This window comes from Brienomyrus brachyistius, chromosome 21 (genome assembly GCF_023856365.1).
Source record: "Brienomyrus brachyistius isolate T26 chromosome 21, BBRACH_0.4, whole genome shotgun sequence".
NCBI lineage: Eukaryota > Metazoa > Chordata > Actinopteri > Osteoglossiformes > Mormyridae > Brienomyrus > Brienomyrus brachyistius.
Window position 1 is genome coordinate 8,906,929 of NC_064553.1, and position 22,671 is coordinate 8,929,599.

At 47.6% G+C, this 22,671-nt stretch overlaps 1 protein-coding gene across 13 annotated transcripts in view; it reads left to right on the plus strand.

Moving 5' to 3' along the window:
* Window positions 1-16,499, plus strand: part of LOC125716397 (receptor-type tyrosine-protein phosphatase S-like) — a 135,062-nt gene extending 118,563 nt beyond the window's left edge. For all 13 annotated transcript variants that reach the window (XM_048988644.1, XM_048988633.1, XM_048988639.1 and 10 more), the window contains 12 exons: window positions 1,430-1,527; window positions 2,526-2,649; window positions 4,137-4,312; window positions 5,554-5,673; window positions 7,853-8,007; window positions 9,552-9,837; window positions 11,839-12,017; window positions 12,353-12,479; window positions 12,743-12,868; window positions 14,369-14,523; window positions 15,789-15,924; window positions 16,358-16,499. In XM_048988644.1, the coding sequence (XP_048844601.1) occupies window positions 1,430-1,527; window positions 2,526-2,649; window positions 4,137-4,312; window positions 5,554-5,673; window positions 7,853-8,007; window positions 9,552-9,837; window positions 11,839-12,017; window positions 12,353-12,479; window positions 12,743-12,868; window positions 14,369-14,523; window positions 15,789-15,924; window positions 16,358-16,426 (1,751 nt within the window). In that variant the 3' untranslated portion in view covers window positions 16,427-16,499. The remainder of the gene's footprint in view (window positions 1-1,429; window positions 1,528-2,525; window positions 2,650-4,136; window positions 4,313-5,553; window positions 5,674-7,852; window positions 8,008-9,551; window positions 9,838-11,838; window positions 12,018-12,352; window positions 12,480-12,742; window positions 12,869-14,368; window positions 14,524-15,788; window positions 15,925-16,357) is intronic.
* The last annotated feature ends 6,172 nt before the right edge of the window (window positions 16,500-22,671 follow it).

A 22,671-nucleotide genomic window follows, 5' to 3' on the forward strand; every position in this document is an offset into this window, starting at 1 on the left:
GGCCAGGTATTACCAGATGTTGTGCTCCTTCCTCTTCATGGTGGGGGTTTGACGTGGACCGCTGGGACCCCCCGCCACGGCGTGCTGTCAGTACAGTCATTCACTGTGGACGGGGTGTCCAAGTCGGTCGGTGAAATGGTGTTTAGTTTCCCGTGTCCCATGAACTGACGTGAAACTGTAGCGGTGGTGGTAATTCCCCCCCCCCCCCCCCCCCCAAACCCCTTTACTGACCTGCCCCCCAAGCCAGGGCTCTCCATCTCTGCTCTCCCACCCCTCCCTTCCACCTAGTGATTTTGGGTCCCACCCCTCACAATTGCGTAGCCCACGCCGCGGCTGGAGAAATCAGACGTAATGAGGCTGGGATGCTTTGTAATTTCGGGCCTCGTTCAGAATCTTTCATAATGGCACCCTTGCTGGGAAGTGCTGATTTTCACTCACGAGAGTGAGTATTGATTATTATAATGCCAGGGCGAAGTAGAATGCCGCTTAGGCAGATTAAAATGACAGGACTTGGGTTCCTTTTGTGCAGTGGGAGAATTCCTGTAGGTAATTCCGTTGAAACAGTCTCAAGGAGCGAAGCGTAGGTTGTGTAGAGAAGGCTGTCTCTTTATGGGTGGTGGTTTACTTCCGAGAGGCTCCAGCTTTATCATTTTCCAGCTACTAAAAGACGATGTTATACTGAATCGTTCCGGAAAGTCAAGGGTTTTTTTTATATATATTGGTAGCTGTTAGACTTATTTCGTGTTGAAAGAAGTTTAATTCTAATTTCTGAAAGAATCATTTTTCAAGATTTGCTTTTAGTATATTTTTTTTGTCAGGTTGGTGTTAAAATGATTGAACATGTTTATTTTTTAAAAGAGTTATGATTTCTGTTTTCAAAGAGGGAAATACTTTCAGAGTTTGTATCACAGCTTGCCAGCAAAAAAAAAATGCAATGACAGGTTCTTGGGGCCTGTTGTGTTTCTGGAAAGCGACGAAGTGCTGCTGCTCCCTAAACAATTTGACGGTAATTGTGCTGGGGCTTTTGCATCACACCTTAGTGTCTGTTTGTATTATTTATTTTATTTTTTTGGCGCCTGTAGGCTATGTCCCTCAGGCAGTCAGCTGTGTGTGGGTGTAGGAGGGTTATAGAGGGGGGATTTTGAGCCTTGGCCTGGTCGCTGAATCCGGCTTCGCTCCCCACAGCCTTGTGAACTGTCATTTTCTGTCACCACCCACGTACCCTGTTTGATGGACACAACCCCAGCTGCTAAACTTTCCTCACTCTTCCCTGTTTGTGTTTTCACTTCTCACGTCTGTCTTTTAAAAGCATTCTGTCTCTCTCTCTCTCTCTCTCTCTCTCTCTCTCTCTCTTTTGCTTCTTGCCAGCTTCCCCTAACTATCGCTTTTTTTCGTTCGTTTCTGCCACATCCACCTGCCCGGCGAGCAGGCATGATGAGCCACCCCCCCATCCCCATCGCCGACCTAGGGGAGCACACGGAGATGCTGAAGGCCAATGACAACCTGAAGCTGTCGCAGGAATACGAGGTGAGCCTGGGAGGGAGCCAGGGGGCACCCCGGCCCTCCGGGAGTGGAGAAGCTCCCTGAGGCCTGTTCCTCTCCACCCATGCTTTGATGGAGAACGCAAAAATGAAAGCCAGAAGTGGTGCTTCGTAAGACAGGAGTTGGACAACTTGTTTCTCTGTTTTTTAATTTATTTTAATTATATGGCAGATTATCTCACGCAAATATACAGCTGTTTCTGTCAGAAGTAGTTCAGTGGGGGAGGGTGGTGTTCTGTTCCCAGAGTCCCTCGCGTTATAATGTAGTCTAACCGTACCTTCAGAAGAACTTTGTCGAGGTGAGGAGACCGAAAAGCTACTCGTATACAGATCAACAGGGGAGACAGCGTGGGACTCGTGATCCCTGACCATACGCGTATCTTCGTACGGGTGTCTGCAGGTGCTTTGAAAGCAGGTTAAAGTGTCTGGCCAGTTAAGAGGTGCACAGGGTAAGCGGGCCATAGGGTGGATAAATATTATGTCTTCTGCGTCTAGCTAATAGCTGGCAGCTTAACCGCTTCTTTTTAATTCCCCCGCCCGCGTTCGGTTTCACCTTTCGGCATGGTCCTTTGTGCCATGCACACGGCAGATGCGTCCCTGGCGTCCATGACCCTCGGGGGGCACGACAGTAATGCGAAGCCACGTTTCCTCAGGAAAAGAGATTGCGGCTTTATCTGCCGTTCTCATATTCCGAAAGCACTCGCATTTGTCATGCGAGCGTATGTGCAATCAGCTATATTTGCCTCCCCAACCCCCCCTCCGGGGAAGAGCTGCCACCTGTACTCATGTTTTTATCGACGTTATTCGCTACCCGCATCAATGATCGCAATAAGCCAGCCGGCGAGTGCCGGGGAATTCTTTAAATAGGAACCGACGGGCTTTTAATTACACCCTCGCGAGTCCGCCCCCGCTGTGCTGTTGCTCTCTCTTCCCCACATGGATGCGCACCAACGTGCTCACCACCCGTGTGTCCTGTCCCCGCAGTCCATCGATCCTGGGCAACAGTTCACCTGGGAACACTCCAACCTGGAGGTGAACAAGCCCAAGAATCGCTACGCCAACGTAATCGCCTACGACCACTCCCGCGTCGTCCTTCTGCCCATCGAAGGTGAGCCCCCCCACCCCACTCCGGCTTGCTATGGGTTTTCTAGATCTTTCTCTGCAAATTCTCCTATAGGTGTGGAAATATTAATTATGAATGAAATGATTAGCGAAGGTGACTGATGCTAAGGTTTGTCTCCGGATGTTTCCGAACGGCAACGCAGAGATATGTGAACCGCTTTAATGACGTGGCATGTAATAGAAGTAGGACAATCGAATAACTTTGTTGCCCATATTAATTCACGGTGACACGGCTCTCTGCAGAAAGGCAGAACGAGGGCCACTTCAAAGACACTAATGTGGCTAGAATATCATAAACTATTCAGCCTGAAACTGTCATTTGAAACGGGGATGGTTTCACAGCAGGCAGTGTTAGGTTCAGCTATATCGGTGGCACAGCAGTCATACTTCCTGAGTGTCTAAGTCATATAACACCTCTTATGTTAAGGAAAAATTATGATTTTTCCTCCTGTTCTGCTGGTATTCCTCCAATCAGGGGTATATACAGGGGGTGGGGTTATAGTTGCACTGAAAAACTGATTGGCCCAGGAGTGTCGGCTCCCCTGTCATTCACCATTTCAAAACATACAATTGGTTAAAGATAAGCTTGACCCCCTCTTATGCCCCCCACACCTAAAAACATCATATATTCGCCCTCTCCCAATCAGTGATTTAATATTAGCCTGTGTACGTCCTGAATACTAGGTTTTATAGAAATCTGGTGAACGTGACGGGAAATTCACATCCTTGTGATTTATTTTCACCAGCTTACAGTGGAAGTGCCGATCCCAAATACGCTGTTTCACGGCAAAAATGGAGGCGCTGTTTGCATTTTTTTGCCCTCCGTTTCCCCAGAGTACTATGGGCAGGCATATCCACACAGTTTAAGATGGAATTTCAGTGTCTTCGGTAGAGGAGTTAACATTTTCAAAAACAATATCAACTCTCGTCTAACTCTGTCATACTTAAAGTCTCTGTGTGCTCAGTGTCAGACATAATTGTTACTCCCAGCGACCGCGGAGTCTAAACCGGCGTTAACAGACAACAAATTCTTACACGCTGCCCTAGATAATACTGTTTGTCAGCGCTTGGAGTCAATGAGCTCATGAGATTGAGTACTTTTCACAAGAGTATAATAGCAGACTCTGCCCTGAAATGCCATTCAGCCGCCTTTGGCTCTTAATTTCATGTTTCTAGATTTCATGGTAACTAATGCTAATGAACGGCATATTTGTGAATTTGCAAAAAAGCGTCATTGCAGACTGGGCGTTATATAGACTTGCCGTGAATTAAGAAGACGCGAGCATGCAGGAAGCTTAGCTGATGTCATAGGACTGTTCTTGAAGAGGAGAATTTACCACATGAAGAGTTTATATGTTTTTGGTCGCGTTCGGCATTTTGTCTCGCAGTAGCGATCGGGTCCTGGCAGACGGTACCGTAGCAGGGGCAGTGTAACGGCCACCACAGAATGCACCCTCTCTGTTCCCACCTCAGGCATCATGGGAAGCGACTACATCAATGCCAACTACATTGACGGCTACCGCAAGCAGAATGCCTACATCGCCACGCAGGGCCCGCTGCCCGAGACCTTTGGTGACTTCTGGAGGATGGTGTGGGAACAGCGGGCGGCCACCGTGGTCATGATGACGCGGTTGGAGGAGAAGTCGAGGGTAAGGGGCCCTAAGCTCATGGCCATTGGGCTCTGCCCTCACTTGCAGTCAAATATAGTGCACGCACGTTTTCTACAGTAACTGTGAAGCAAAGCATCCACGTTTAGCAACTGAACCAAATGTAAATATATTTTTTCTCGTTATAATTTTAATGAACCTGCTTCTGCAGTGCATAGTGTGTTTTTCAGCTTGTGTGAGATCTTCACAAATTTATGAGGTCTTCCATGCTGCAGCAAGATACTATTGGGCTTCAAAGGAGTTGGGAGTCTCAGTATATTGATCTTGGAGTTACTGTGATCTCCCGGCAGCCTCCCACAATGCAGTGTGGTTCTAATATAGCCACGGTGACAGATGGCGGAGGGACCATCGCAGCCGCACCTCCTCATCCGTCCTAGTCGGATTGGGGAAAAATCGACAGCCTGGCTATGATCTTGCGCGTGTGACCGGTCCCCCCCCCCTCGCGAGTCCGTGTTTATCCGCATTCGCCGAACCTTTACTTTGGCGCTGGAAGGGCAGCCAATGTAGCAGACGTAGCCCGTAGCGGAATTTTTGAGAACCACCGCTCTCATGTGGAAGAAAGAACAAACGGAGGCGCGCAGAGCTTGAATGCGCCGTGCGAGGGTAGGGGAGGGGTGCCGAGGGAGGAGAGGGAGGTAGCGGGACTGACTGCAAATCCGGCGGCCTGCGGTGAGGAGTATATTTAGCCGACAGTTTGTGACAGGAGACAGACGCGCCAGCGAGATGCTGCCGTGAGTCAGCCCTGCCGGGGAGGCCCTCTCAGGTGCTGGGACACTTCCTGTGCCTCCTCTCCTGCTTCCCCGCACTTGTGCCACGGTTCCCGGTGGCGTAATCCAGCCCTGGCGGTGCATTAAGCCCCTGTCAGCTTCATTCTGATTGGCTGGTCACGATGAAGGCAGAGTGAGGAGGGGGTGCGGCAGACCTGTGGTTCTCCAGCGGCATGTATCACGCCGCATCAGCGCCACCTGGAGATGACAGCTGGCAAGTCGAGAAGGACCTCAGTAGCTGCACTCCTCCACAGCCACACCCATAAGGGGGGGGGGGGGAGGGGCGCAATAAGGGCATTTAAAGTTAAAACTGGTCGATTGATTGATCTCTGCAGTGGGGCTCTGTGTAGTTTCCTGACATTTACTGTGGTCCTGCTCAGGTCTGCATGTAGAGTGTGGTGTTCCCTTGAGGTGGGGGGGGGTTACCTTGATCTCAACCTCTCAATCCACCCGCAGGTCAAGTGTGACCAGTACTGGCCCGGTCGTGGCACCGAGACCTACGGGATGATCCAGGTGACGCTGTTGGACACCATTGAACTGGCCACTTTCTGCCTGCGCACCTTCTCTCTACACAAGGTAGGCGATGCCGAGGTGCAGGGAGAACTCTGGAGTGCTGAGAGATCTCGGAGGGCCAGGACCATGAAGGAAAGAACCAAGAATTTATAGGCAGCGTAACTGGATTTATGAACATCGATACCTTGTAAAAGGGGCAATCTAGGAACACTCCACAGAAGCCATTAGAGGCGAAGTATGGGGTGTCCTTGGCTGGTGACATTTGGTGTCCAACCTTGTGTGTAACATTCTTACTGTCTCAACTGACCTTCGTTGAGACATCCCAACTCGTTCATATTGGTACCGCATATGTTGAAGAAGGGCTCCCTCTAGTGGTTGCACAGCAAAGGTTAATAATCCAGAGCTAAAATTATATGAAACGGACCCCAACCCCAACTGGTAACATGTGGCCCCCGCTTAGCCATTTACGAAAGCACCATTCTTTCCTTATATGGGCCTTGTTCCTTAATCCCCCTCCATCATACCGTCATACTCAGCCCATCATCTTTTAATATTTCACTTTCAACTAGAATCGCTTAGCTAAGTAAGCGGAAGACAAGGCTTCATGCATAACTTGAGTAAGAACATCACATCTAGCAGACTAGCGGTAAAGAGAAACTGTGGCAGGGTCTGCTAGTGCCCCGAGCGAAGCATTCGAGGAGAGAACATTAGTGTCTCGTCCATCAGCAAGGGCGAGTGGTGACTAGCCCCATGCTAATGTCCTACTGGCTCTCTGTGACACTCACACTGACAGCTTTCGCCTCAGCCTTTACTTTCTACCTGACTTTGCACATCTCTCTTCTTCTCTTGCTCTCCTCCCTTCATGCTCTTTCCCCCTCGTTTTTCTCGCTTCTTCCCTCGCTCCTTCACGCTCCGGCTCTGATTGCCGCTCGCACTCTCTCAACTGGCGGCCGCTCTCAGCCGCGGGGCTCTGCTGGACTACGGAGTCGAGTTTCTCTGGTCTGTATGCAATAAACAGCCGCTTCCCCAGGACCAGTCGCAGTGGGCGCGGGCTGCAGCATAAATCAGTTAGGATCCCACAAATTGTTTCACCACCCCTCCTCCCAGCACTGGCATCAGGTAGTACGAACAAAGTGCTCAAGTAAATCAGCCAGCCCGCTAATGAAATGAAAATCCAATGCACACAGATGACAGGCGGCAAGCGTCCAAAATAATTAAGGAAACGAGGCCAGTCTGATTTTAATTACAGGGTTTATTTATTAATTTATTCTGAAGGCCTATGGCCGGCAAAATATCCCATCCGGCCACTTGGGGGCAGTAGAGAGCACATCGTCTGCTGGCTCCAGGGTTCCAACTCGTGTGCTCTGCTCCCCCTGCATGTGTGACTGGGGACGCGGCTGAGTTCCCAGTGGCGACAGCAGTTAGCATCCAGAAAGCAGGAACTGTATGTGTTTGTTGTTAAAGTTCCCTTGTCAGCCTCCAAGCCTTTTCCCGTTCTGCTCCTTAACACCAGGTGTTGGTAACACTTCTCACATAGCTCCCTTGGTGCCTATTTTTAAATGCGCTCCCAGCACTGAAGAGTAATCCCAGTGATGCCTTCATACCCTTCTCCATATACAATTTATATATAATAATAGCAGGATATTACACCTCTTTTCACATTATAAAGTCATAAATGCTAGTCTATAGAAAAAGCTTATCCACGTGTTTCTCTGTTTGGTTATGCTAACCATTTTCCCCCCATTGTTCGTTGCTTTCACTATCGATCAGTTTGCTGTTTTCCGGAGGAGCTGGCCTCCAGCAGCCACTATCGATGCCATTTTTTTCCTTTCTTTCATGATAATGACTAATTTCCTAGTTCTGATTTATGTTGGATCAAATTCATTAATGCGGTGTTGTATGATCAAATTAACTTTGGTAGAAATAGCTGGCATTTTGTTTGATTAATTTCTTCCTGGTTTGTATCAGATAAGCTTGGGAATAATCAGCCGCGGCCAGGTTACGCTAGTCTTTAGTAAACAGATCTGCAGTTTGGACAGGTCAAACAAATTGCCAATGTAATTCTAGTAATTAGAGCAATATTGATACACTGTATGTAATATTGAAATTGGTATAACATATTGACCCATGGTTTTGGAAAGTATCGGTGCATTGGTGGTATATTGCAGTTTGTAAATGATGAATAGTTAATGACAGGCCAGCTGACCAATGAGGCGATCTGTCTATCTTGTCCCACCCCCAGAATGGCTCGAGTGAGAAGCGGGAAGTGCGGCAATTCCAGTTCACGGCGTGGCCTGACCACGGAGTGCCTGAGTACCCCACCCCATTTCTGGCCTTCTTGCGGAGGGTGAAGACCTGCAACCCGCCAGACGCCGGACCCATAATCGCCCACTGCAGGTCAGGCACCGCAACGACCTGGCCTTCACCAATTTACACCTCTGAAGTACTCGGGCTCTGGGTCACAGCAGATAACCTCATTAGTAACCAATCCTCATTAGAGATTAATCAGCCATGTACAAATTACTTGATTACAAACCTTCTAAACATCTACCTCGCTTATGGGAGTTTTATGTACACAAAAATGTTCTGGTGCAGAACGAAAAATGATTGGTTCAGAGAGATAACCAATCAGATTGTAGAGGAGGTGGGTGAAAGCAACTAGAGGAGGTGGGACAAACCAATCAGATGTCTTGGTCCTGCCTCTTCTAGTTGCTTGGACCCACCTCCTCTGCAATCTGATTGGTTATCTCTCTGACGCAATCATTTTTCGTTCTGCCCTCAGAACTTTTTTTGTGTAAGTAAAATTCCCATGAGCCTCTACCTCATAGAGAGTAAAACAAAATTGTGTCAAGGATGGATGTTTTTTTTCTAGGAACCACATACAGCAATACTCCGTGGTCCTCCAGGAACTGACCTTCCACACTTAGTGTACTTAGTGTCGGATAATTCGGTCACATGTGTGCACCAGTGGCTCTCAAAATGGGCAAGAGGAGTTGAAGTGCAAGCCCTCTTCTCTTCGGTCTCCCACAGACCTCGAGGCCTCTTGCATCAATTGGCATGCTGCGAATGTTGTGGCTGAGGGCCAAGCTCTGCTCCCCTTGCTTTATAAAAATTTGAAATGTGTGTGTATGACTTTTGTTTGTGAGGAATCCGGAAACAAGTGCAGGAGCAAACAAAAGGAGCCCAACAAACCCAGACACCGGCAATCTCACACTTGTGCTTATCCGACATTACACTAATGCTAATCGTCAGATACTGTTAAACTAATTGTTTAAACTTTAAACAATTCAACATTTCAATTTGATCTTAAACTGAAAACAATGTAGCTGATGGAACTCATTTCATTAACTGGAATTTGAATGAATTTAGGGCCCAAATCACACATAGAAAGTAAAAAAAACTAATCAAAACATGTCTTTGTTAATCTGGGAGCAGTACTAAAGATTTTTATCCACTCATTTATCCTGGTTGGTGTCATAGGGTGCTAGCACAGTACAATATCAGCTTTCTCAGTTCTGACCCTAACCTTTAAATGCTTTCCCGTCAAACCACTTACAGCGAACCACATCACATCAAACCACTCAGGGGTATATACAGGGGCGGGGCCACGTGGGCACTGGCCCCTTGTAAAAGCTGATTGGCCCCTGGAGTTCTCACTCCCCTGTCACTCACCAATTGAAAATGTGTCATTGGCTAGTGTTAGTGCCATATGAATTTTCCTTCAGCATAAGAAAATCTGGAATTAATCCTCAAACTACTTCAAATCCAGGAGCAGCATTTCTGAACGTGGCCGTAATGCTACACATCATTTCATTAAAGATCCCCTGATGGTTGGTGTAGTGAGTGTGGTACATGGATGAAAGGTTACCATGGTTACCTAGCCATGACCCCCCCCCCCCCGGGTCTGTCTAACTCCTGGCTGCGTCACCCCCCCCCCCCAGCGCCGGCGTGGGTCGCACAGGCTGCTTCATCGTCATCGACGCCATGCTGGAGCGCATCAAGCACGAGAAGACGGTGGACGTGTACGGGCACGTGACGCTGATGCGCTCGCAGCGTAACTACATGGTGCAGACAGAGGACCAGTACAGCTTCATCCACGACGCGCTGCTGGAGGCGGTCGCCTGCGGCAACACCGAGGTGCCCGCCCGCAGCCTCTACTCCTACATCCAGAAGCTGGCGCAGGTGGAGAGCGGAGAGCACGTCACCGGGATGGAGCTGGAGTTCAAGGTAAGGCCTGCTGGGTAATCCTCCACGTCCTGTCTCCATGGTGATCGCACTTATAATTAAGTACCTTCAGCTAGTCTGTATAGTTGTCATACTCGGTTTATTTTTATATAGTGATTTTCACACCACATTGGTCTTTTAAGCTAATCAGCTAGTCTTCTGGCCCCTGGCAACACTAGCAAGCAGAGGTGGAAAGTTCAGGTTCGGAAAGTACGAATCCAGACCAACACTTTTTTTAGACCAGTTGAGTATAAAGAGTCACAGTCAAGGAGTATTGAACTAAGTAAGTTGAAACAAAATCTTTGCATTTGCACTTTCTGGACCTGAACTTTCCACCTGTTAGCAAGCTTAGCGTTGGGGTGCATTGTTGCCCATGGTTTGGGAACTAAACTCCTTAGTAATTAAATTAAAGTAATTAAACCGAAACGGGAAGTGATAATCAGTCAGCCTCCCGATGTATGTATTGTGTTCGGGTTAAATGTCGCAGCGTTTTGTGGTCTGGTGAGGGAACAGAAGGGATCTTTTATTGCATTTTTCCCTGAACAGATACTGATGTGGAGAATCTCATATTGCCTATAATGATGGCTCCAGTAGGACTGGACCCACACACACACACACACACACACACACACACTGCTGATCCCCTCTCTCCTCAGTGTGTACTGAGAGGCCCTCTCCAGCATGTGGCTTCTTATCCACCCCCGCCCTCCATTTCTTTCTAGGCTCCTCCCTTATTCCAGTGCCCCCACCTTCAGCACGTCAAGCACAATGTGGGGGGGTTGTTGTTGTATGCACGTGCATCTGCGTGCGTGAACACTATTGGGGGATGAGGATGGGACTGGGATATCTTCTATCCACCAGCCTGGGAAGGAAGCCCCTCACCCTCTTCCTGAGATAATCTGAGGATGGGCCAATGCAGCGAGGGTTACGCAGGAACCGGGGGCCCGACGCTATAGAGAATTAAGGTTGAGGCGATTTGCTCAGGCAGAGCATGCGAAAGGTGCTGTGAAATATGAGCTGTCGTCTTCCCAAGAAGAACACCCACACTGTCCGTTTCATTCCGCCTCGAAAAGCATCCGAAATGTTTCTTTTATGTAGAAAATGTAGGAAAATGACATGGAAAAATGTGGATCATCTTCCTGAAGGGGCATTGCTTGCTTTAATTGTTTTTCAGCATTATTTAAGTTATAATGATGAAAATGTATATATAGAGAGCACTTGGAAATCCATCCACTGCTCTCAAGGGTTTCGGTAACGTGGCATTAGTATATAAATGCATTTATTTTGCCAGGTGTGTCATTCAGCCCCTCCCCCTCCCATGTCATTCAGCCCCTCCCCCTCCCATGTCATTCAGCCCCTCCCATGTCATTCAGCCCCTCCCCCTCCCATGTCATTCAGCCCCTCCCATGTCATTCAGCCCCTCCCATGTCATTCAGCCCCTCCCATGTCATTCAGCCCCTCCCCCTCCCATGTCATTCAGCCCCTCCCATGTCATTCAGCCCCTCCCATGTCATTCAGCCCCTCCCATGTCATTCAGCCCCTCCCCCTCCCATGTCATTCAGCCCCTCCCATGTCATTCAGCCCCTCCCCCTCCCATGTCATTCAGCCCCTCCCATGTCATTCAGCCCCTCCCATGTCATTCAGCCCCTCCCCCTCCCATGTCATTCAGCCCCTCCCATGTCATTCAGCCCCTCCCATGTCATTCAGCCCCTCCCCCTCCCATGTCATTCAGCCCCTCCCATGTCATTCAGCCCCTCCCATGTCATTCAGCCCCTCCCATGTCATTCAGCCCCTCCCCCTCCCATGTCATTCAGCCCCTCCCATGTCATTCAGCCCCTCCCATGTCATTCAGCCCCTCCCCCTCCCATGTCACACACACACACAGCCCAAGCAATCGCCTGCACTGGTGACATAAAGGGGTCAGACTTCTTGCCAAGCTGAGATGCTGCTGAATTTCTCACGTCCATCCTTGTACCCCCCCCCCCCCCCCCCGTTGTCCTGCAGCGCCTGGCCAACTCCAAAGCCCACACATCCAGATTCGTTAGCGCCAACCTCCCCTGCAACAAGTTCAAGAACCGGCTGGTGAACATCATGCCCTACGAGACGACGCGCGTGTGCCTGCAGCCCATCCGCGGTCTGGAGGGCTCCGACTACATCAACGGCAGCTTCATAGACGGATACAGGTGCGCTTTCTGGGGGGCTGGGGGGCGTTTATCCATAGAAGTAAGGGATCATGACTTAAATCAGAAACAGCCCCTCCCCTGAAAGCTAATGCCACCCATTTACACAGCTGGGAACATCGATATACTGGCGCGTTTCAGATTAAGTACTTACTCATTGTTATAAGGGCTGTTTCCTTCTTAGGTTAGGTTAAGAATTCCATTATCCCCTTCATGTTCATTCCTGCTGTTTGTATAACTTAATTTTTCCAAGTCCTACTGATCTGACCCATCTGCTTGGTTTGGACCCCACCCTGCCTGGTTTTTCATGTGCGCGTGTGTGTGGGCCCCTCCCTCAGGCAGCAGAAGGCCTACATCGCCACACAGGGCCCCCTGGCAGAGACCACCGAGGACTTCTGGAGGATGCTGTGGGAGAACAACTCCACCATCGTGGTGATGCTGACCAAGCTGCGAGAGATGGGCCGCGTGAGTGCATAATGCGCTACCTGCACCCCCGCTAATGCCGCATGTCTTAGTGCTAATATATTGCATGTCAAACGCGCTAATGTGTTACATGCATAACTGCTAATTCTACATGTTGCAATGCTAATGCATCATGGCTAATGTATTCAGTCTGTAAGTGGTCATGTATCACACACATAAATGGTCATATATTACGCGTTAATAATTTAGCCACATTTCCTGTATCTTACGTATTTCTTCTGTGTGTGGGTCTGTCCCCCCTCCAGGAGAAGTGCCACCAGTATTGGCCCGCGGAGCGTTCTGCCAGGTACCAGTACTTTGTGGTGGATCCCATGGCCGAGTACAACATGCCCCAGTACATCCTACGGGAGTTCAAGGTCACCGACGCTAGGGTGAGTCTCCCTGCATTTCCCGTGATGTTTCGCCGCCCCGATTAAGGCCGTGGGGCTGCAGTTAACGCAGAGGCAGCGTGTGATACACTGTGCACCAGTGTTTAATTTGGACATGTATGATTTATATTGGTGTAGAATGAAATGTAATTTAATTCTGCAGTGTTGTATTACGTGATAGACAGAGGTAATTAATGTAGTACTTAAAGTACAGATGGGAGTATGTATTCTGCTGGAAGCTAGTGGTGTTTTAATGCTAAATGCAGTGTTTAATTACCATGATGTATGGTAGGAAATATCCACATCCCAGTACCCTGCCCCCCCCCATATGGGGTCATTAATGCAGAGGAAATGGGAAGGAGCTCAAAATATTGTGAGAGGAGCGGAGGGCGTGTTTCTTGCTGGTGGCACCGCTGTTCTCAGTATCACCTGTAGAGGGAGCAGCTGCAAACTGGGGTCATTCAAGAGAGAAATACTGCAATAATTGTAAAGGTTGTTACCTGGGAAAATTCAGGCACGTCACAGCAGGCTATGATATGTCAGTTATTTAGCTTGTATCCATAGTGGAGTGGGGGGGGGGAGGGGGGGGGTGTTGTTATGCTCCAGGTGGGGGGACAAGAAGGGTCGAGTGCTTTAGCGAGGCAGCACTAATCGAGATTAACCGTCTGTGCTGGGAACAGCATCGTCTCGCGGATAATGGCCGGGGAGGGACAGGGGGAGGTGCCCGGGGGCGGCAGAGATAAGGGGGGATGAGGATTGAGATGCGCCTGAGGGCCGCGTCATGATCGAGAGCCGCCGTGCTCCCCTCCCCCCCCGATGGAATTCTCCCTCCAGCAGGATCACTCACAAATTCAATTACGGCGCCCAGCGTTGGCAGCTGCCCTTCGCCTCCCATCCCTCTCCTTCCCCCGGTTTGTTTGCCGGATTTTTCCCGTCTCATTTTTTTTTTTTAATTGCTTGTCAGGAGGAAAATGAGGTGGCCCCAAAATCCCCTCTGCCAATGGGACTTTGCCTTCCCCGGTTCGGCAAGAGCAATTGCGACACTGCTAGACACAACCAGCAGGGGGAGCCCTCTCACACACGAAAGCTGAGGCCGGGCGCCGACTCCAGGCGAGACCGGCCAGCTTTGGGCTGTGCGGTCGGATGGGGAGGGGAGGGAGACATCGACCTACTCCTGATTATTTCGTTTAAGTCGGCCCCGTAAATGAAGATGCCTGTCACGCAAGGCGCCCTATTGATTTCCCGTAGCAGAGAGTTATTTGAAACAACAGGTTTAAGTGGGCGGGAAGGACAGGGAGAGATGGGAGGTGGATTTGTCACTCCTGCTTGCTCAGCTATGCAAACGAGGATGAGAACGGAGCGGACGGTCAAGGGGAAGGGTCAGGAAGGGTCAGGAAGGGTCAGGAAGGGTCAGCTCACTGGCTCTCGGCAAGAACTTTTGACTCTGAAATGAAACTTTCCCTAATTTCCCTGTGCTTCTTTCTCCCGCTCCTTGCTCTCCAGGACGGCCAGTCCAGGACGGTGCGGCAGTTCCAGTTCACTGATTGGCCGGAGCAGGGCGTGCCCAAATCCGGGGAGGGCTTCATTGACTTCATCGGCCAGGTGCACAAAACCAAGGAGCAGTTCGGGCAGGATGGCCCCATTAGCGTCCACTGCAGGTGAGGGTCTCTGTCTGGGAGGGACACAGGCCACCAGGGGCCACTCACCACGTATATTGTCACAATGCACAATGTTAAACCAAGCCCAGGGTATATATGAGGGCGGGGCCACAATTGCACTGGGCCCTACTGAAAGCTGATTGGCCCTCAGAGAGCCCTCTCCGCCTGTCATTCATCGATTTAAAGCATGTCATTGGCTAATGATAATGTTGGCCCCTCAGTAGGAATTATGGCCCCACTGATGGCACCCCCCCTTCCTTAGAAATTGTACAATCACTCCTGAACCCAGCCTACAGTCATGTAATTCATATCATAATTGAAATGCTGCTGCTCTTCCAACTGTGAAAGCATCATATTAAAGCCAAGACACACTTTAATCTCTCTCATATCTGCTTGCTGATTAGCTTTTGAATTTGTTTAGGATGGTGTGTAGAGATTTTCTTTTATTGGGGGGGGGGGAGATTGACTCCAGGCACGCCTGCTCGTTGTATAAAAATCATTGAGTCGGTCACTTTCTGGAGGTCATGTGACCTGCCTTTAGCCATGCTGTGGCGGCGGGTGCCCCCCCCCCACCCCCCCACCTTTCCTGGGTCCTTCTGGCTTTCTTTTAGCACCAGAAAACTCGATAGAAGTACCATGTATTTTTCTGACTTATTTTTCTCCCGGAATGGATCACTTCTTTAAAAAAGACAGAACTTCTCCCCTTAACCTCAGAAACCTAAAGCGAGGTTGAGGTGATTTCACACTCTGGCAGACGTGATATATCCCCCCCCCCCCCCAGGACCCGTGTCATGCCTCCTATTCCAGATACTGTCTGGGTGCAGAGATTTGCGAGCATGAAATATGCAGCTGTTTCCTCATAGTGCCGAATGTTTACACAGGCAGAATTTTATGCACATGTCCGTCTGAGTATGTGTAGGGGGATGTGTGTGGCCGTTTGTCTTCGTATGTGGGCCAGCAGTTTGGTGAGCCGACCTGATCACTGTAATCGCAGTAGAAGTTGCCCACTGATACCAAACCGTGACTTCACTGTATCCGCCCTAGTACAGTTGGCTGCTAGTACAGTTAGGGTGTATCAGCGGCACTGGTCCCAGCTGAAAGCTGATTGGCTCCAGAGTGTCTCCCCTTCTGTCATTTACCGATTCAAAACAAATGATTGGTTAATGATAAGGTTGGCCCTTATGGCCCCTCCGACCACCCCTAGTGCTATCGGGGCTGTGCCAGACACCCATGTTTCACCCGGAACCTTCCGTGTGTTTTCGCAGTGCGGGTGTTGGCCGGACCGGCGTCTTCATCACGCTCAGCATCGTGCTGGAGAGGATGCGCTACGAAGGTGTGGTGGACATATTCCAGACGGTGAAGATGCTGCGGACACAGCGGCCAGCTATGGTCCAGACAGAGGTGGGGCTCCAAGGTCCTTCTGTGCGCTACTGGTCCGAATTACGGAAACGGCTGGCGTGTGTAGCATGGCGCTTTAAGGTTAACGACACGAATATTGGCAGTAATGTTTAGAAGCAATCAAAGAGTCTTACAAATATCGTACACTGGATGATTAAATAAGCAACTGGAGCAACAGTTGAATAAAGTTCTGCAATTTCTAAAACCTGGAAGTGTTTCCACAATTTTAGCCACTAGTGTACAGGAAGCAAAAATTATCTAGCTTCCGTACGCCAGCTAGATTTTGAATGAAAACGTTTTGGCCTCATTCTTTTAATGAATAGTTCTGCTGTCATCTGCTAAAGAAAGCGTTTTAGAGCCGAGTCTTCACTGTGATGTGATATGGACTAGTGCTGACACTGTGCATTCTGTGTGTTTCTTAATCTCCCCTAAACAGGATGAATACCAGTTTTGCTACCAGGCAGCTCTGGAGTACCTAGGAAGCTTTGATCACTATGCAACGTAAAAGAAAAAAAAAAAGAAAAAAAAGTCATCACTAATTCCACCGTCCCCCTCTACAGTCTTCTGAGCCATAGAAACTTGCTTGAAATTTTTGATGACAACAGAAAACAAACCCAAACTTTAACTGTTCTGATTAAAAACGAAACAACAAAAAAGCAGACAAGAACGCGTACTATTTGGAGTCGAACGGGAGCGATGGCAGGCAGGGAGGTAGGCTTTTTGAAAGGAAGTACAAACCTTTTCACCTTCTCAGAAACGTACCTGAAAGAAGAACCCGGCCGAGGCTCAATGGGGGAGGTGGGAGAGATTTAAGCGTCCGACTCCCAACTTTACCTCAAGTGATCCGATCTGGACGACTTGAAATGTCTTGTGACGCTGCAAGAATGATTCAGCTTAAAAGCCGACTACAAACCAACAGTAAAGAGAAAGACAATAGTGCTTTCTTAAAAGGTGAATGAAATCATTTGTAATTCATCCAAAATCAGAGTCGAGATTTCTAAAGGAACTAAAATCTATCGGGAATTTCAATTAGTCAATATGAAGAATTTTCTGATTTTTATATGTATACATTTAAGATAAGGGATTACAAGTTATACTCCACGGTTACTCAAGATTCTGGCCTCGAAGGTAACAGCTGTGTCCCAAAGGTCTCGGAGAAGGTGGATCTAGTTGAGAAAGTTCCGGAGGAATATGTGATTGTGGTTTAAAGTTCTGCCTAGCAAATCTAAGATGCTCATCAAGTAATTATCAAGGACCTTCCGATTTCTGAATCAGCGGGCCTATCTTCAGTGCCAAGATCAGCGACTGTACCGTAGGTCAGGATCCGCAGGGGAAATTGTCTCCTGTCTGAGAGAAGGACTGAAGTATGAAATCCGAATTATTTTTATTAGATATTCCATGCCAATTGAACCAGTTAGGTGTCCGTTTCAAGGGCACAGATGGAGCTGAGACGTTTCGGGGCTGTCAACAAACTCAACTGAGCAACCTGCACTGTCTCATTCCGAGAAGGTACACCGTACGCGGTCTTTCCGAAAGGGCCGTGACACCATTCCATGGTTGGAGGGAGAAAAGAAAAGGTCGGAGAAATCGCAATCATGTTTTTTTTTTTTTTTTTTTTTTTATTTTTTTTTTTTACGTTTTACGATATAATTAGTATTTTTTACACGTCGTGCTGCTGGTGTGTCGTGCTGTGTGCAGTGGAGCATAAGTGAGAACTGCTTGTCCCCTAGTTGGACAAAAGTGACAAAGAGAGAAGGACTGGGACTTGTCCTCTGGACGGGCGACCATCCCGAGGATGTCTGCACCCCCCGGTGCCCCATACTGTGTTCCGGTGGCCAACGTTCTTTCGCAAAGATGTCATGGTGATATTAGTAGTGGTAGACCTGTATTATTTCGCTAGTTTCTGTCTCAACCAAACATGCTGCTCATATTTTTCTTTATACTGTAGTGGGGCACAGCATTAGCGCCATGTGAAATGTGAAGGCTGGTATCCGGTGGTCCATGCCCCCCCCCCTCCCAACCCAAAAAAAATATATAAAAAATCCTGGTAGCCTCCTCTCATATCTTCCATATGAACTGGGAGATCTTCACACCAAGCCTGTGTCAAACTGGGCCACTGCAGTATGAAACGTCGGGTGGGTGGGTGGGGGGAGGGGAGGGTTAGCCAGAGGACTGGCTTTTAGGGTGCTATGGAAGAGGGCTCTCCTCCGGGGGGCGCTGTTGGCTTACGTCCTCACTGTCAGCGTGACTGGAAAGTAACAAGCACCCGTCCTCAGATCCTCAGACACTTCTGTCCCAGCAGTGAGACATTTATGACATGACGGGGGGAGCAGCGGAGCCGGAGGAGCGAGGAGAGTGCCCCCACACCGGTCAGACAGCCTGTATTCGCTTTCTTCTTCGTTTCTGTGTTTCCAGCTTCGGGCCAGACTGCTCTCTGTGGAGTTCAGGTCTTCTGGGAGACAGTGGCGTTTGCGGTCTCGCCAGGACCGCTGATTTACGTGCCCCAGGAAAAGACGAGAAAATTGACAAAGAAAAAAAAAAAAACGCTTCTTTACCTGGTGTCAGAAAAGTTACTATCCACTCTGTGATGTATACCAGTATGATAACGTGAACCCCACAGCACCCACGACCTCTGACCTTCACCCCCTGACCTTCTCCCCTCTTCCCAATTGATAGGTGTACTCAGTAGCAGTCGCGGGGGGAGCCAAGAGGGGTCAATTTCTTATTTCCAAAAGAAAAAAAAACAAAAAAAAGCCTTATTGTTAACATTATGAAACGTTGATTATGTATTATTTTTTATTATTGTCGTTTTACCTTGCAAACTTTTATTTTACTTTTTTTCTTAACAGGAATGTTGCATTTTTTTACGTTAGTGGGAAAAATAAATAAATGCTTATTTGATCATATTATGTTAGAAGGCATTCTATTTTTTCACTTTAGAGATGTGTAATGTACATTTGCGTGCATATATTTCTCTCTGTGTGTATATGATATCTGTGCACGCAGATATGCATATATACACACTCCCACACCCATAACATATATAAATAAACGTAGATCATAGACGATATATATCAACCCGAATGTTACTGCACATTTTGCCTTTCCTTCTTTTGTTTTTGATACTTCTTAGACCGCGAGCGGCTCATGTACAGACGATACGATGGGTTTGTTTTTTTATTTGTTTGTTTTGTTTATTGTTTTCATATCCTTGGAAAATATTGTGTTTCCTTGGAAACATTGAAGGGAGGTTGATCTGGCGAGAAGCCGCCAGCGACACTGAGGTATCTACCGCCTGGTAGAGCAGTGCCAGCTGGAGGTGAAGTTGTAATTATTTATATTCATGGTAGTGGGAGCGTTTTTTTTAAAGCGGTAGATGGACTGATCTACTAAACTTTGAATATAAGACACTAGAGTATAACCAGTAAATTCTTGCTGTACTTGACTAATTCTGCTGTACATGGTGAATATGTACACGGCAGTTTTTTTCTATTTCTCATTCAAGTGGTTTTTATACTGTCCTTATTTCTACTTTTAGTTTTAGCAGAACTAATGTATCAAGAAGCCAAATAACCGGCCCAGATTCAAACGTCTGTAAATGAACGATTCGTGCCTGCTTTCTGTATGGTTTCACCCGTATGTTTTACGAAACGTTGGCATCTCTGTTTGCCGTCTGACGTTCCCCGCAGGCCACTTATCCCCCGGCCGCACTTTTGGTGTAATCCGCCCCTGGGCTGTTTGTTTGCGCTACCATAGTTACTGATCAGACGCACCTGCTGTCCTGCCGCGGCCTGGCTGTGTGCCCGAGGAAACCTCTGGAAGTTCTCTCTGGACCTCCTCCCATTTCTTATCACGTCACGGCAACATAAATGCTGAGATGGTTTCATGACTCATTTTTATATCTGGCCCATGCCGGAATGGGAAGCAGACACCTTGCACCCAGTCACTCCCCTACAAACCACAGCCCCATAACCAGGTTGTACCCCCAAGCAAGCATCCATTAAAGGCCCAGTAGAGTTCAAAATATGGACCGGCTGGGGGGCCCCGAGGACCGGGTTGAGAAACAAGCTCAAACCAAGTCGAGCAACCTCACGCAAGTAAATTTTAAAAAATGTGGTCACTTCCGGACTGCTCTCTTATCCAGTCTGGCTGTTTCCAGGCCCCAGAAGCACAGAGAGGGACCTGGACCCCTCTCAACCCTCTCAACTCTCTCACTCTCAACAAATAACACATTTCCCAAGGTAAACACAACAGATCACCCCGCCTGCAGCTCGCTGCGGCCGAAGAGCTGCTTCTGCGAATCCCAGTGAGTGACTTCGAGCATAGAAAAGGCTCCTCGACAGGTCCTCTGTCCAACAGCAGTGCCCCGCTGTAGCCAACTCTGTTATATGGCATCAATACATAGTCTCAATAAAATACATACATAAAAACACAATTTTCTTTTATTTCTTAAAGGGGACAGATCAATATGAGACGGCGAGTAAAAAAATGGAAGAAAAACATCATAAAATAAACCCTTTTGAAAAACAGCGACCCAGAGGGCCAGTGAAAGGTTGTAAATTCTCACTGCCTTGTAGCTGGGTGTGGTTTGCAGACTACTGGGTTTGGTATACGAAAGAATCCTGGGAGTGGGGAGGGAGAGAGGGGACTTGTTGCACTATGAGTATATTTTGCCTGTACAAGTAGCAGTGTGGTCCATTGAATTAAGCTTTTTTTTGGGGGGGGGGGGTGGGCTGGAGGGGTGTAATATATCAACAGCAATTACCATAACAGGAAAAAACAAGATACGATGTCGAAATTTGACCCCATGAGCAGGCCAAGAGACACAGGTTCCACATGTGAGGTCTAACTGCAGCAAATAGCTGGTCACAAACCTCTCTGTAGATATGTTGACTTTGTATATTAAAGAAAAGGTTGTCTGAAAACTTGAGCAATGTCTCTCATTTGCCTTCTTTTGCTGACTCTGTGTAAACAACAGTGTAAAAGATTCTCGTGGTTGATTTAATGTAACATTTGTTTATATCTGTGTATACAGGATTCCCGCAAACACGGGTACATTTTAGGCAATAAGCTAATTATAAACCTCAGGCAATTTTATCTGCTGTGAACAGATCGCAAACTAACAACTACCCTGTCGTGTCTCTACAAACCATGTCGATTACACACTAACAAATTCAAGTTCTGCTAACTACGCAATTAGAAATATCTGTACACAACTTTTTGTGACATCTGGTATATACAGTTTGAACAGAAGGTGCAGTGAAGCATGGACAATTTGCTGGCGAGAATTTAAGCTGCATACCATCATAGCCTCTTGTTTGTTCACTTGTCAGGGATGATAAATGCAGCATCTACTTTCATCAGTAGGTGGTGGTATTGCACAGGCAGAACTAGTGACTGAATACCATCCAGTGATATCTGATGGTCTGCACTATGGTGTAACTTCTCTCCAGGTAGTTGAGATGGAAAGCCAAGAAATAAGAAAATATCCATGGAACTTAGGAATAATTGCACCTAAATGGAGAACAGTCACTGAGAGCAAAATGTCCAGCCTGTTGAAATCCACACTGTAAAAATGCCAGGACATTATTAAGGGGGAAATAGTGGCCATTGTTTAAGGATGTATTATTGGTATAAGAATAAGAAAATACCTGTGTCTGTTACATGAACGAATGATTATTTTATTGGATGTAATTTAAGAGAACTGGTTGTACATTTTTTGCGTAATACTTCCTTTCATAAATATGCATTTCCTTTGCAATACCCAAAGTCATGTCCCTGAAAATTAGGGATTTTTTTTTGTTGTTGTTGCATGTTTTAAAAACAGACTGGCAGGCTTCTCAGCTAAATCTATAGCCTGTAGGGTAGAAATATCGTCCGTGGGTTTGCTGTCCAAGTTTGAAGTCTATTTTTGTTTTGGAATGTAAATCCGATTCTACTTGTTAAAGAGACGCGCTCCGCCGTTTGGGCGGCATTTCTGCCCGTTTCCGAGAACAGATTTTCTCACTTGGTTTTAGACTTTTTGATGTGGAAGATGGCATCACGGAATAGATACTAAACCGCTAACACGAATGTGCCGTCCTCTCCAAAAACTCTCTTGCCGAAAGGTTTTTATTGCAAATTGATCATATTTAGACGGAGATCGAATATGTCCATTACTAAGAGAACGGGACCACTTTCTCTATCTCTGGAGAGCAAGAGGATGAGGATAGTGCCTGTTCACTGTAGATATGGCGATTAAATAGAGCCTGTTCGCTGCTTTTAAAAATCACTTTTTTTTCTTTTAGTATTGACCGGAGTGCTTATCGCTTAGGCTAAGTCTCAGCATGGAGGACAGGGCAGCTATTGGCTTGAAGGGGCGATGATGCATCAAAGAGCCATCCCATAATGATATTATCGGGCATGCCTTCCGGGGAAGCAATGCTGCCTTTCTACCACCATGTGACCTTTTTACCCGAGGAAATTTTCAGTGAGTTCAAGAGGATTTCTTCCGACTGAAGTTTCTCTTTGTTCTTTAGCTGCCATCGACACACTCTGACTTTTGAAGACCTGTACATGTTTACCATTCCAAGTTCAAGAAGTCAAGAATCATGTTCTGAAATTCAAGGAGGGAAAACTAAGATATGTGTAACTTCAAATAACATTAATTAATAATCCTTTTTCTGTTGTAATGCTATACAAAAGAAACATTCGTGTTGAATCCAAAGGAGAAGTAGCAAGTTACTCAACTGAAATGTGACTGGAAGCAGA